Raw genomic sequence first — 14740 nt, forward strand, 5'->3', positions numbered from 1 at the left:
TGACTTGATTACATCATCACTCTTATCTAGCAGACTGTAAGTTCTATGAGGCGTTTATTTCACTCCCCTTTGTACCTATTTCCTAGCACACTGATTGACACATGTGGATAAGCAGTAAATAGTTCATGGATGGATGGATGGATGGGTGGATGGATGGATGAATACGTGATTGATGGTTAAAATTATAGCAGCTTATTCCTTTAATCATAAGAACTTACTTATGCATCTATAAGGTATACTGGGATTTGCTAATCTACAACATAATTGCAGCAAGTTTTCTTGCCGAAGAAGACCTAAATCATATTCAAGGTAAATTAAGCGTTGAAGGCCAAAAATTATATTTTAATATTTAAAGGCAATTATATAATTAAATACCATTATATTTGATAAGAAAGTTTGTAAACTAAATAAAACCATCAGTATTTCATGAGAGACTTATTATGTCACTATCTTTAGGTTTTTGGTTACCTTCTGGGAATGTAGTCAGTTAAAGAAAAGATGGTATCACTCTTCAGGTAAAAATTTAACGAGGTGAAAGTTGACTCTTAGTTCGGAAGGCAGCGTATCTAACTTGGTATTTTCCTTGTGTCCAGAATTACTTAACATAATCTGAACTTCATTATTTTTGATTATAACACTACTTCCTGAAATACTTCCTCTACCATATGACAAAACCCAGTCTTGTTCTTCTAGTCACTTGCGTATTTACTAAACGTTCACTCATTTATTCAATGAACATTTATTAAACATCACAGGTATCAGACACTGGGATGCTGTCTTCCCCACAATAACAAACCTGTCAGAGTATAAATGGATATTAACTGTGCTCTGACAATGGCTTTCTGAGTCTAGGACCTCTTCACTCCACACCTTTATAGATGCATAGTCACAAAATTTGATGATGTCAAGAGCTTTTCAATTATATGAGTACCAAAACAAAACTAACTTAAAGAGATTGTATGAATTGCCAATGTCACAGAGCTAGGATCACTCCAGGCTTCTTGAAACTTGCCACCACCACTCCCCTGCCCACTTCTCCCTACTTACCTGAGACAGGTCTTATTTTCATTCTCCATTAGGACCACTTTTCATACAACCCCTCTTGATTCACTCATTCAACAAATATTTATGCTGGTTGTGTTCTAGGGAGCTCACAATTTCATCTTCTCCCCTATATCTGCTCATAACACCTGGTAGTTTTGACCTCTGTTAATGTAATCACCCTCAAATCATCACGCAGGTTATAAATCTCTCGAGTTATTCTTGACTCCTTTTTTTCCCTTTCTCTTCACATTCAACAAACCAATGGGTTCTGTTGACACTAATCACCAATTGTTTCTGGAATCTAGACTTTGCTGTTCATACCTTTAAAGGTACTCTAATTCGGGCCCCTGGACTACTGAAATGGCCTTCAAGCTGATCTCCATACATTGAACTAGGATTGGAATTCTATACCACTGCAGGAATGAGTGCCCTTTCAGAGGAAAGAGGAGAAGGAGGAGGAAAAGGAGAACTTAACTGTTGTCACTTCACACCTAAAAAAAACATGATTGAGTAACAGATTTTATAATTTACTATTTTATACAGGAAAAGTTTTTTGTTTTTGTTTTTGTTTTTTAAGAACCAAAAAAAGAAACAAAAACCCTTATCAAGAAATTGAAAGTCTTTCCCATTATGTATGGCCTCATCTGCTCCTTTTAACCTTTTCTCTCCTTGGTATGCTCTGAGCCCTGGCACCTCTGTATTCTCTCATCTGGTTTAGACCCTTAAATGGTCTCTATGCTCCAGTACATAATTCTTAATTCTTCCTGGAATGTGCTTCTCCTGCCTGGTTGACAAAGGCCCCCTGTTCTGTGACTCCCACAGGACACTGTATGGGAATGGTAGCCTTTACACCTCCTGCCATCTCACTGTTATTTACACAACTGGATTCCTTCTAAGCACCTAGATTTCCACTTTTCTGTCACTTCTAAACCTCCAGTGTTGGCAAAGTGACTGGCACGTGGTAGGTGCTCAGTAGGAGCTTACTGAATGTATAAATCGCTCTTTGGGAAGAGGCAGAGACATAAATAATATTGTTTTCATGTATTTGTTGCAAAATGGAGGTATAAGTGAAGACCGTGGGAACACAGAAGGCTTCACTCCCTTGTTAGCAGTCTTGCAGGAGAATAGTTCACAGGCTGATATCTGCTAGCAGGAAGGTTAATGCAGCTCCCTGAATACTTGTACCATAACTTGGGCCAGTTCATCCTTGTGAAGCCCACTTTAATTTTATCTTCAATCCTGAGTCAGACACAACTGAGAAAAGGTAAAGTCAAGTGAGACACTCAGTGACTCTCCCTGACTCTCTTCAGAGTTTCTCTTAGGAAGGAAGTATAACACAATACCTGTATCATTGGGGTGGAGCTGGTTTTAGGGCTTTTTTGTCCTGCTGCAATCCACACACCATTTGTTTTCTTCTCTGGGTAAATATGTGTCCAATCAAATTTCCTGGAGACTGTGAGGCATTATTCCTCTTAGATATGTCAGCTTTTAGAGCCGTTGTTGGTTCCATATACTCTGTAATGTGTCTCCAGTAGGCAATGAATTGTCTGTTATGTCTGTCTTCCCCTGCTCCATGTTACACTGTCCCACTTTCTCTTCTTTCAGGGACTGTTTCCATTACCACCCTAACTGTGCTGGCCTATGAACGTTATATTCGCGTGGTCCATGCCAGAGTGATCAATTTTTCCTGGGCCTGGAGGGCCATTACCTACATCTGGCTGTACTCACTGGCATGGTCTGGAGCACCTCTGCTGGGCTGGAACAGGTACATCCTGGATGTACACGGACTAGGCTGCTCTGTGGACTGGAAATCCAAGGACGCCAATGACTCCTCCTTTGTGCTTTTCTTATTTCTTGGCTGCCTGGTGGTGCCTGTGGGCGTCATAGCCCATTGCTATGGCCATATTCTGTATTCCGTTCACATGGTGAGTTGAAGACTTCAAATGTCCCTCCCCTAGACTATGTCCAGGGTGGAAAATTCTGTGTGGAAAACAGTCAAACTCTTCCTACATGAACAGTGGTTGTCTGCAGCTAAAACAGCTCTACCGGACTTCCCACTTGATATAATTGTGCACGCTAAAAGACCCATGAGGAATGACATCTACTCTATATACGCCACTCTCTAAACCACAAAGAGGAAGGAAAGGGGCTCTAGACAGACAAAATCAACAACAACGAAGAACACCTGCATTCTCCATCACTCTTAGACTTCAAGAACTCTAACCAAGGAAATTCCACACTTCCTATCATTTTATTCATTCAAAGGTCACATAAACCCACTAGAGAATAGTACAGATATTTTTTTCTGGAAATCACTTTTGAATCATAAAGCATAAGAACTGACCACCAGCAGGGTTCCTGTTGGGTGCTAGCAAGGAGTCTGAAGTGACAGTATGGGGCACACTCTATATGCCAGTCTCCTACTTTACCCATGTATGTTTTCCTTGCTCACTCACTGTGTCTTCCTGTTCTGTGTCTTCTTTCCTCAGAACTCCTGCTCATCAGTCTCCTGCTCATCTTGATAATCCCGTCTAGCTTTCACATTTTATAAAAAAAGAAAAAAAAAGAAAGAAAAAGATAAAACCTCTTTGCCTTGACATACATCACTTTAAATCATAACCAGTGGCTGGTTCTCTGTCTCTCTGTCTCTCTCTCCCTTCCTCCATCCATCTCTCCACCCTTCTGTCCATCTCTCTTTCTACCATATGAGAACACATTGAGAAGGTAGCCATCTCTGAGCTGAGAAAAGAGGTCCCATAATGAAACCTACCATGCTGGCACATTGACTTTGGACGTCTCAGCCTGCATATTTGTGAGAAATACATTTCTGTTGTCTAAGCCACTCAGTCTAGGGTATATTGTTAGGGGAGCTCAAGCTAAGATATTTACTAAGCACTGAGAATACAACACTGTGTAATTTATAGCCCCTGTATCAAAGAGTTTGTAGTTTACATTCAGCTAGTCGTTATTCCTTAACCCGTTGCAAATTGGTCTCCTTCCTTGATCACACTGTCACAGAAACAGCCCTCATTGAGGTAATTGATAATATACCAAATGTTAGTTCCAATGGGCACATTTCTATTTTTTTCCTGGCATCCGTGGCATTTAACACTTGTGATGTTATTGACAACTTTCACCGAACTATGGTTTCTCCTCCACTAGAACCCCATTCTCTCCTATAGTTATTGTTGACTTCGGACCATCTTCTTAGGTCTCTGCCAACGGCTGCTTCCCATAGGCCTACCTGCATTCTGTGTTTAGCCTTCTTCTCATACTACACACTGGCCTTCAGCATCTCATATGCTCTTAGGATTTCTCCTTCTAACAATAGCTTGGTGACTTTGGAATCTCTATTTCTGACCCAGGATGTTCTTCTGACCTCTGTCAGATCCCATAGTCAGTTGCCTATTGCACATCTCCACTGGAATGGCCCCCAGACTCATCAGATTCTATGTGTGTGAAGACGAATTGGTCATCCCTCCCCCTAGATCTGCTGCTTCCTCATTCCCTTTCTCAGTAAATGGTCATTATTCCTCAGCCAAAAATAATAGAGTAAATCTTGGACTATTCCTCATCCAGGTCTCCCCTACACCCAATCAATTATCGATTTCATCTATTCAACCTCAAATATTTTTCCATATGTCCCTTATCCCTTCTCCTATTGCCACAGACTCAATTCAAAGGGGCCCTAGTTTTTCTTCCTTTATTCTTGCTTTCATCTAATCCATTTTCTATACACTTCCATTAGAGTAGTTGTTCTCAAATACAAATTTTCTCAAGTCATTTCCCAGCTTAAAATCCTTTAGAGGTTCCCCTACCTTCATGATTTAAAAATATAAAGCCCCTGAGTATGACTACCAGGGTCCTGCAAGGCCATCTCTTATCTGCATGTCCAGCTTTATTTCTTAATATGCCTTCCCTCTTGCTACCTCAGGCTCCAGCCAAGTGCAATATTTCTTGTTCCCAGAACTTAACATGGGTTCTTTTACCTCTTTGCCTTGACATGTTTCCTTTCCCTGGAACATTCTGTCCCACCTTACTTGGCTGCCTCCTACTCACCTCAGAAGGCTGAGCTCAGGATCTTCTAGCCCTTACCCATATCTGAATCAGTTACCCATCTTGTGTGTTCCCATATCCCTCTCTGGTCACTCCTCCATGGCATGTATCACCTACAGAAGTAACATGTGTGCTGTCACCCTCAGCATACAGTGAATTCCTTAAAAGCAGAGACCCAGTCGTTAAGTTTTCACCTATAGCTGGAACAATACTTTCAAACAATAGTTGATCAAAGACTATTTTTGGAATGAGCTACAGGCAGTGTTCATAGGAAGGAGAAGTGGTACAAGGGTAAAGAGATTTGACTCTAGACAGCAATATTCTCCACTCAGAACCTGGCACCATAATCACCTCTATTTCCTTATCCAGAGGTGTGATGCATAGCAGTGATGGAGAAATAGCTTCTCACATAAGAATGAGGACTCACAGTGAAGTTGTTGAAAATCTGCAGGTGTCTGGATCAATAAGCACTATTTGTGTAGGGAGAGAACACTTTTACTGGGACTACATGGGGAATCGTCTTAAGTGGTTCATCCTTCAGAACAAATTCAACTGTGCATGTGCTTTTGCTTCATCCACAACAGTTTTGAAAAATACACTCAAATGATTGAACAAATAGGGCAAGACATGAACTAGAGCTCTTTATTTGGAAAATATTGAAAGAATCGAGTGAAAGAATAGATAATGATAAAACAGAGAGGAAAAAAAAGAGATAAATGAAAAATAATCATGGACATATTCAAATATGTCAATACATCAAATATGTCAATATGTTTGTATATTCACATATACAAACCCAAATAATCCAAAACATTAGAACCATATCCTTATGCCAAAGAGGAACTGTGAAAGTATAGCCCAATATTTTCCTTAAATTAACTTCTGCAGCATACATGTAATTCCAAGATGATAAATGCGGGCTCTGCTTTGAAAAATGGTAAGAGGATGGGGACTGAATTACCCAGAAAAGGTAGAGATGAGTCTGTGGGTCCCTAGGTGGTGGGGAATTGGGGATGGATGATTGAACTATCATCTTATTACTTGTTAGTTGAAACTTTGAGGAGCCAAAACTCATGATTCCTAATATCCTATAGTATCATAAAAGTACAAATCCATAGAAGTATATTAGTTTCAAATATAATTCCAATGTAAACAAATAATCTTGAGAACAATCCCACAAAGTCATATGTATGGAAGTGGGACCCAACTTCTGTTAACTTCTAATAGGTTATTCATTTGAATGTCCTTTAGTCTTGATTCTCAGAGGAAGTAATTGTTTAATGTCACACAGAGGGCAAAAGTGGTCGATCTGGGATATGGACCCAGAACTAATTCCAAATCCAGAGCTTTTACTAGAACTCCACAACCTTCTTAAAAACTCTGGGGGGAAATCTCCCACCCACCCCCCAAAAAATGCTGTTGTGAAAATAGAATAATATCCTATCATATTAAATAAAATAGTTTCTTTTAAAATAGAATTGCACATGGGGCACCTGGGTGGCTTAGTTGGTTGAGCGTCCAACTTTGGCTCAGGTCATGATCTTGTATTTGTGGGTTCAAGCCCCACGCTGGGATCTGTGCTGACAGCTCAGAGCCTGGAACCTGCTTTTGATTCTGTGTCTCCCTCTCTCTCTGCCCCTCCCCTGCTTGCACTCTGTCTCTCTCTGTCTCTCAAAAAATAAAACAAAACATGAAAAAAATTTACATAGAATTGCACACACAGAAAATAATGGTATCAGACATTTGACAACCATGCCCACTCCTACACATTCCCTCTACTCTTAAAAAACTCAATCACTTTAATTACCCATTAACCCTTCCATTTTATGTGGATATGAATATGTGTTTCTACTAAGAATATAGTTTCCTAAATATAATTTTAGATAGTATAAATAATTTAGCTACATCAATTCAAATATACTCTTAAATACTATAAGCACATGTTCTGATTTATTTGGAATTTTTTTCCTTAATTTTTATGACAATGCTAGAATAAAAGGAACACCTTTTGAACATTTGTTGTTCAAAAGGAACATTTGTTGAAATGCAATAAATTTCCCAGTTTAAAATTATATGTGAAGTATAAACAGTATGTACAATACCTTTTTTAAATTTAAAAAAAAATTTGTATTTTTGTAGCAAAATTAGCCTTTTAGAATGGTCAGAAAAAACTATTTTATTCAAAACATGATTTTGGTGTAGAGGAATATTATCCCCCACCCCCTAATAATATATTTATAATAACAATAGAAGGAACTTCTAAGGAAACTTTAAGAAACCTGAACGACTTTCAGACTGTAGACCATTGTTCCTCAGTGCCTTTACTGGGGATAAATTAAGATCAGATATGCTGAGTTTACACGGATATGGCTACAAGCATTCTCTGCACCTGAGTCCTGATGAAACCAAGCATAAGCAAGGTCCCCATCAGATCCCACTTTGTAGTGATAGTCATTGGCTCGGAGTTGGAAGTCACCATAGCTTGCAGCAAGAATTCATCTGGCAATTAAGTTTCATCGAGACAGCTTAACCAGGCAGAACTGACATCACATGTTTTCTGCCTGGTTTGAGAAGTGGAGCATTATGGTTTGTTGTCTGCATATCTATTATTGAAACAGCATAAGAAAAGGATTCTTTCATTTTCAACCTTTTCTTTCTTCTTTCTGCAGCTTCGTTGTGTTGAAGATCTTCAGACAATTCAAGTGATTAAGATTTTAAGATATGAAAAGAAAGTGGCCAAAATGTGCTTTTTAATGATATCTACCTTCCTGATCTTTTGGATGCCTTATATTGTGATCTGTTTCTTGGTGGTTAATGGTTATGGACACCTGGTCACTCCAACAGTCTCAATTGTTTCATATCTCTTTGCTAAATCAAGTACTGTATATAATCCAGTTATTTATATCTTCATGATAAGAAAGGTAAGCATAATAATAATAAACTCATTGTTTTCACTATACATATGTGACTGTTGGAAATATAATACTTTTATAGAGGTTATTCAGAAGAGCTTCAGTGATAAAAACCTAAATCAAGAATTTTAGAGGAAAATAAAGTGTTCAGGAAGAAATGTAAGATATTCCCAAAGAAAATAGTAAAAATTCTAAGATCTACCAATAGATCTTAAGTAAAAATCTATTGAAATTAACATTTATCAGAAAACATTTTATGTTCAAAGTTAAAATTCATTTAAAATTCTTATAGTACTATGGAGGTTACCCATTATTTTTACAAAACACCATGAGACAGGCACCAATACTATTCCTTACTTTATAAATTATAACATAGGTCAAAGAAGTTAAATGACTTGCCTGATCCAGGAATTATTGGTGCCTGGATTCCAATCTTGTTTGCTTGAATACCAAAATCTACACACATAGCTCCCCACTTGGGGTTACAGATACTATTAACAATTAGTTGGGTCATTCATGTACCATGGCCAGTGTGTAGTTCAAATTAATCTGGCTTCAGAAACTCCTCTAGATCTAATGGGAAGCTTATTTCTTCGGTAGAAAGGTTTTGACTTGGTGGTTGTCAGTTATAACTAAGAAAGCCCTCATTATGCTTGCTATGAAGCTAAGCCTCTAAGTTGCAAAGTTTAAAAATCAGAGAATTTAAAAGTTATGAATAATAATTACTCCATTGGAATTTTAAATTAACAGGTCACACTAATATCAGATAATAATAACTACTTAGGCTACTAATGCTCAAGAATTTGGAATAACGGCATTTTTTTAAATTAACCTTATAATATTCACTGCTAAATCTCCCTCTCTCTTCTTACTTTCGTATGGTTTCGATCTGTATTCACTGATCTTTCTTTCTCATGTTGCCTTCATTAACTGTTTACTTGAACCCAGAGAATTTCAACTTGGAGTCCTTACAATCTGAGAATTACTTGAATTGACTTTAGGAGAGTCATGAGAACCCTGAAACTTGGTCGTAAAACTTTTTAAGAATGTTCACATGTGAATTGTTTTTAGCAAGATAGATTATAACTGATTTTCTGAAGAAGTATAAGACCTCCATATTTTAAGAACTACCACCTCGACAGGCAAATAAGTACGTTTTAAATATATTACCTAACAATTGTTTTTTTATGTTCTTCCTCTGGGCCAATAGGTCATACATTAGTTCTTGGAAAACTTTAAAATGCATACACCACACCTGGAGAGATTGTGAAAACAAAAGTGCATATTCGGATTTGCTATGCTGGGTGCCTGAGATTCTGCATTTTAATAAGTTTCCACATGGTTCCCATGTTTCTGGTTTCCAGGAGCACACTTTGAACTAGAAGTCTAAAAGATACAATAAACAAACAAAAACAAACAAATACATAAAACAATAGTCCTTATCTACAAGGAGCTCACCATTTATGTGGGAAAACATATTTTGGCATACATACTCTAAACCCTTATAATGATGTATCTTTAGCACTTAACCTGATATAAGAAACAGTAATTTGATGAAGAAATAGTCTCAAATATTTTTGAATGTAAGTATAAACTAAATACTAACTTGTATATAAGTGGGGTTTAAAGAAGACAGAAACCAATGTAGCTGGTTATCATAATTTTCATTACTACTCCCTGATCTGTGAAAGCCTATGTATAATAAGCCCATGTATTTTGCTCTGAAAAAAGGGGATAAAAGTTAAATTAAATAACTTATGGTTCAGCATTGTGTCCAGGACAGAGGGAAGAATCATGGGCACTGGTGAACGCTAGCATTCTCCACTGTAGTATTTTTTCTCTAAATGCTTTGTAATCTTGATAGAAAAAAAATTCTTTTCCTAGTTAACAGAAAATTAGTGAGACAGCAGACTGTAAACTCTGCAGGAAGGGCCTTGTCATTCTTTGCTGCCCCAAAATATTCCCAAATTGTAGCACAGTGGCTATCACCTAGTAGGTGCTCACTGAATATTTGTGGAAGGCATTGATATTCAAACTTCCTTAAAGAAATGGACTTAGTTGCCCTCATAGAAGGTGCATGAAACTCGAATCCATAGAGGTTATAATAGTCCTATATGATTTTGTTAATGAGAATTATAATAAATAGAAAACATAAGACTCCAGGTTTCTTTAGGTACATCTGAGCATTGCCACCTAACCCCATACACACATAAGCTAACAAATAAAAAAGAACAACCAAAATTAAACTCAACTAATTTTATTGAATGTTAATCCAGATTAAGGGCCTTAATATTCAACTTTATTTTTTCCCTGCCCAGTTTCGGAGATCCCTTCTGCAACTGCTATGTTTCCGACTGCTGAGATGCCAGAGGCCTGCTAAGGACCTACCAACCAATGGGAGTGAAATGCAGATCAGACCCATTGTGATGTCACAAAAAGATGGGGACAGGCCAAAGAAAAAAGTGACTTTTAATTCTTCTTCCATCATTTTTATCATCACCAGTGATGAATCACTGTCAGTTGAAGACAGTGACAAAACCAGTGTGTCAAAAGTTGATGTAATCCAAGTCCGTCCTTTATAGGAAGGAATAGTGGTAATGAAAGACAAGGCCTTGTATTGAAAACCACTTTTAGGCTTCCATTATAAGGACTGTTTTGGAATCCTCATTCTATGTTAATATTGTTGGAGAGGAAAAATTTTCCTCTGCCCTATAAGATTCTTCTGGCTGGTCTAGGAATTAAATTAACATCAGACAGATTAACAGGAGAGAAAAAAAGTTTAATTCTGTGTGCAAGGAGGCCAAGTAATAAAATTGAGACCCAAAGAAATGAGCAAGGCATGCAGCTTTCATATGTTTTAGACAAAGAAACATAAATCTATAAGGAATTGTCAGGACAAAGAAACTTATGTTTGGGAGCTTCGGTTAGTAGAGTTCTAAACAGAATTTGGGCTGGGGTAGTAATTTAGTAAAAGTAACAAGGTTTGCTTATGTAGACTTCTTCAGCCCTGAATTCTCTGTCTCTGATGATACAGATGTCCCTCTAACCTTCTGGTGCAGGGAGGTATCTTTCGCGTGAGAGATTTCCTGCTTTCAGGGGAACAAAGGAAGGTCAGAGCATCTTTTATACACTTGCTGTTTCTTAATAACTTGAATTCAAAGGAATCATCATGCGATTGTGGCATATTTTGGGGCAGCCTACCCTAGGACCCCACAATATCAACAGAACTTTTGTGGCCCAGCAGGAAGTATGAATTGCCCATATGCTTTCTGGCCACTGGAAACAACTGAGCAAGACAAATTGTTTTAATTCAATGGGTGCTTTCCACAATGAAAAACCACTTATGGCACAAGATGGGCATCTGGCACCATCAACTTCTAACATGTTGGAAATTTTCATTTTGAATATATTTTTTTAAATGACACTATTTTCCAAGGCACACAGATGTTTTTCTCAAAAATACTTAGCTGTATTTACAGCTCAAAAATAGCTGTAAAAATAACTTTGTATCATACACATGTGAAATCACTAGGAAATCTCGAATCTTCTGTAGTGTTGGATCCTAATCACTGTCACATCCTATGTTTGACCAATCAAATTTATCAGAGTCAATTGTAGGGTGACAAAGAAATTCAGCGCCCTGGCTTCCTCCAAAACAAAAGACTTGCCATATATGCAGCATGATAAAGATGAGTTTCAGATGAATATGCTGCTAAGCAAGCTCTAAAAGGGTTATTAAAAAGCACACAGCAAAGATGGTGAATTTCAAGCTAATCATAGCATCTAGGAAATCATACATTATCAGAGGGTGTACATGAAGAAGGATGTGTTGATGGCAGATAGGTATCTCCATCTGTTTCATTTCAAACATAACTTGGCCAGATTATCCTCTCTTTTTAACAACTTGCCACAATTTTGCCAAGAGTTTTGGGTTTAGAAAAGAAGTTCCAAGCAAAAAATGAAACCTAATTTGAAGGGGGTGAGAGTAAGTGTAAAACAGTACTCATAAAGTGTATTATTTAATCTCTTTTGCTCTTCAGTCTACTGGACAATCAATGCTCAGTGTTAGTAAAGAGGCCATTTCCCCATAAGTCATTGTTTAGACTTAACATGGATTATTAGAACTCAAAGATTTCTTTGACAATGTAAAACAGAAACTGAATCATTTTATTGTATTGCCTAGTTTTTATTTCTTAGATGACTATCCCACTTAGTGGAGCATCTACATAAATAATCATGTTTGAAAGACTTCTAAGTAATTCAGTTGGCCTACTGAAGAAGGAAGAACCAAAGAAAATGTTTTCACTAAATGAAATTTTCAAAATCAAGTTTATTGCTGGTTCTGCCATAGCAAGTTAGTAAACTGCTTCTGGGAGTCTTAAATGGAATAATTTCTATGAAAACTGTCTTCCCTTATTTCCTTTCCACTCTGTTGTATATATTATTTAATTTGTAAATAAAACTCTTCTTAGTCTTCACTTAGTATGGCATTAATGGCCCTTTTTTCAATCTTCAAAAGGTAATACTGGCCTTTGAAGACTGTGAAGTAAAATTTGTTCATTTTGTAACTCTCTAGAGTGCCCCAAATTCCTCATTTACATTTCTAGTTTTAGCACGTGAATCTGAGTTCTGTGTTGGAGAAGTTCCATCCAGGGGATCAAAAGTGAACTTAACATGTTTGCCAAATTGTAATTTTTAATCCTAGGTGTTGAGTCAATCTTATCATGACCTTCTTTATGTCCTTTAAAGAAAGGATGTGATCTGTCTTCCTCAAGGTCTCTGGTGTTTTACTTTTGGAGAAGTGAAAGAGATCTTAGTCATTGCATTTTTATATTTAGAATGACCACACCTATGTGTAGTGTTGTAGGAAAACTGCCTTTTGCAACTTTAACTGGTGGTTTGGGGTTGTTTTGTTTTGTTTTTTTTCTTTTTTTTTTTCAATAATTTCAACGAACACAGAGAAATCCTATACTGAATTTCATTGTAAGCTGGCATATATCTTGCACTAGTGAATTAAATATGATGATAGAAACATGGTTTTGATCCTTAGTTTTGGTTATAAAGAAATTAAACTATTTGCTACTTCAGAACCTTTATGTCACCTGCTAATGACATTGGGAATTTCTTTTAGTGACTCCATGGAGTTTGCAGGAAAACAGGTCCTGTTTTCTGGAAGTAAGTGAGCCAGTCCCATGGTCTTCTGACATAGTGCAGAGGTCTCAGTGACATGGAGCACATAAGTAGGTAGGTGCTACCGATGGCTATCAGTGTTCCAAAGAAAAAGAGTCCTTTATTTATCACCTGTAAAAACAGCAAGAAGTCTCATTTCATTTGTCCAGAGATTAAAATCTTAAAAGACTTCCTTCTTAAACAACCAAGGAGTATACAGTTTCTTCTTTATTCTTTAACCTGAAACAGCAATTTAATTGAATGACCACTAGGTCAAGGCCTACAATGACCAGTAAGGTCTAGAATTTGGAGCTTTCCTCCTATCTCTGTCCTTTCTCCATTCCCAGAAATAACTGAGTCCATGTGTTCTGTATAAAGAGTTCTTTGCAGTCTCCCTGTGTATAGCCATTAAAAAACCCCCACATACTTTAGAAAAAAAGAGTTAGGAGTGTTATTTTAGAAGAGTACTGTGCTGAAGCCACAAATGACTCAGTCACTGCTCAGAACCTGCACAAAGTCTCCATGAGAATTGACTTGGCACTAAGTTTCCTGCATTCTCATTGGCGTCACTGTCTTTCTCCTAGTAGTCTTTTGGCTCCTTGAGGGCAGGGATCCTATTTTATTCATCTTTGTAAGAATAAATCTAGATTTTTTCCAATCAAGGCTCCACACAGCAAAGCAATCTTTCTAAAATCCACACCTGAATCTATTAGCCTCCATTGGTCTCCCTGCTTCCCTCAATATAATATTCAAAATCCTTGAGGTCCTTCTTACCGTCCCAGCTGCATCTCTGGCCATTCTCACACCTGTGGGCTGCCTTCCAGCCCCATGGATCCCCACCCACCCTGGCCACTCCCATTCTCCTCCAGGGCAGCTCTGCCTCTCCACCAGTCTTCACCAGCTTCTGAGCTACATGAGGAGAGGGGCTGTTGCTTATTCATCACATGCTCAGCTCTGTCTCTACATGTTAAATAAAATCATTTGTTGAATGAATAAAGTTGTTAGATTTCCAAATCTGAAGATCAGAATTCTGAATGTCTATTTAGTGACATCTCTGGGTCAAATTCCCAAAATAAACTATGGCATTACATTGAAATTAGATTGTGTTTTATAAGTGATTCAATTCTGTCCAATTTTACAAATTAAATCCATAAGAGTATTTCAGAAGCAAAAGCCAATTTGCTAAATAAAAGTAGTCATGTTGCTAAAATAAAGTAAGAAGTTTAGAAATAGTAGCATCTGTTTCTTTTTTGAATTTCTTCCCTTCAGAAGCACTCCCTCACTCTCTCTCTCTCCCTCTTTCTCTTTCTCTTTTTGTAATTTTGTTCATTAGGCACTTTTCCCTCTGTGTACCCAGGACAGTTTTTATTTGGAAGCAAACATTTAGTGTCTATCACATCATTTCTGTATTTGCCTGAAGAATCATAACCATACCACTATGAACTTCAATTTATTCTGACCTTTTTCTGCCAATGCCAGCGCAGCACTGCCTCATGGTATCTTATTCTGGAGAAGGCAACCTATAAGGAAGTTTAAAAAGTATTCTTGTGATTCTTTAA

General features: G+C 37.5%; 2 protein-coding genes across 2 annotated transcripts in view; one reads left to right on the plus strand and one right to left on the minus strand.

Moving 5' to 3' along the window:
* The window catches only part of OPN3 (opsin 3), a 43668-nt gene extending 31282 nt beyond the window's left edge, over positions 1–12386 (plus strand). Inside the window, exons 2-4 of the mRNA XM_047840597.1 lie at positions 2650–2969; positions 7770–8021; positions 10331–12386. Coding sequence (XP_047696553.1) covers positions 2650–2969; positions 7770–8021; positions 10331–10594 — 836 coding nt within the window. The 3' untranslated portion in view covers positions 10595–12386. The remainder of the gene's footprint in view (positions 1–2649; positions 2970–7769; positions 8022–10330) is intronic.
* Positions 12387–13110: 724 nt separating this feature from the next.
* KMO (kynurenine 3-monooxygenase) overlaps positions 13111–14740 on the minus strand; it is a 37148-nt gene continuing 35518 nt past the window's right edge. Inside the window, 3 exon segments of the mRNA XM_047841082.1 lie at positions 13111–13179; positions 13182–13313; positions 14642–14701. Coding sequence (XP_047697038.1) covers positions 13111–13179; positions 13182–13313; positions 14642–14701 — 261 coding nt within the window.

This window comes from Prionailurus viverrinus, chromosome F1 (genome assembly GCF_022837055.1).
Source record: "Prionailurus viverrinus isolate Anna chromosome F1, UM_Priviv_1.0, whole genome shotgun sequence".
Taxonomy (NCBI): Eukaryota; Metazoa; Chordata; class Mammalia; order Carnivora; family Felidae; genus Prionailurus; species Prionailurus viverrinus.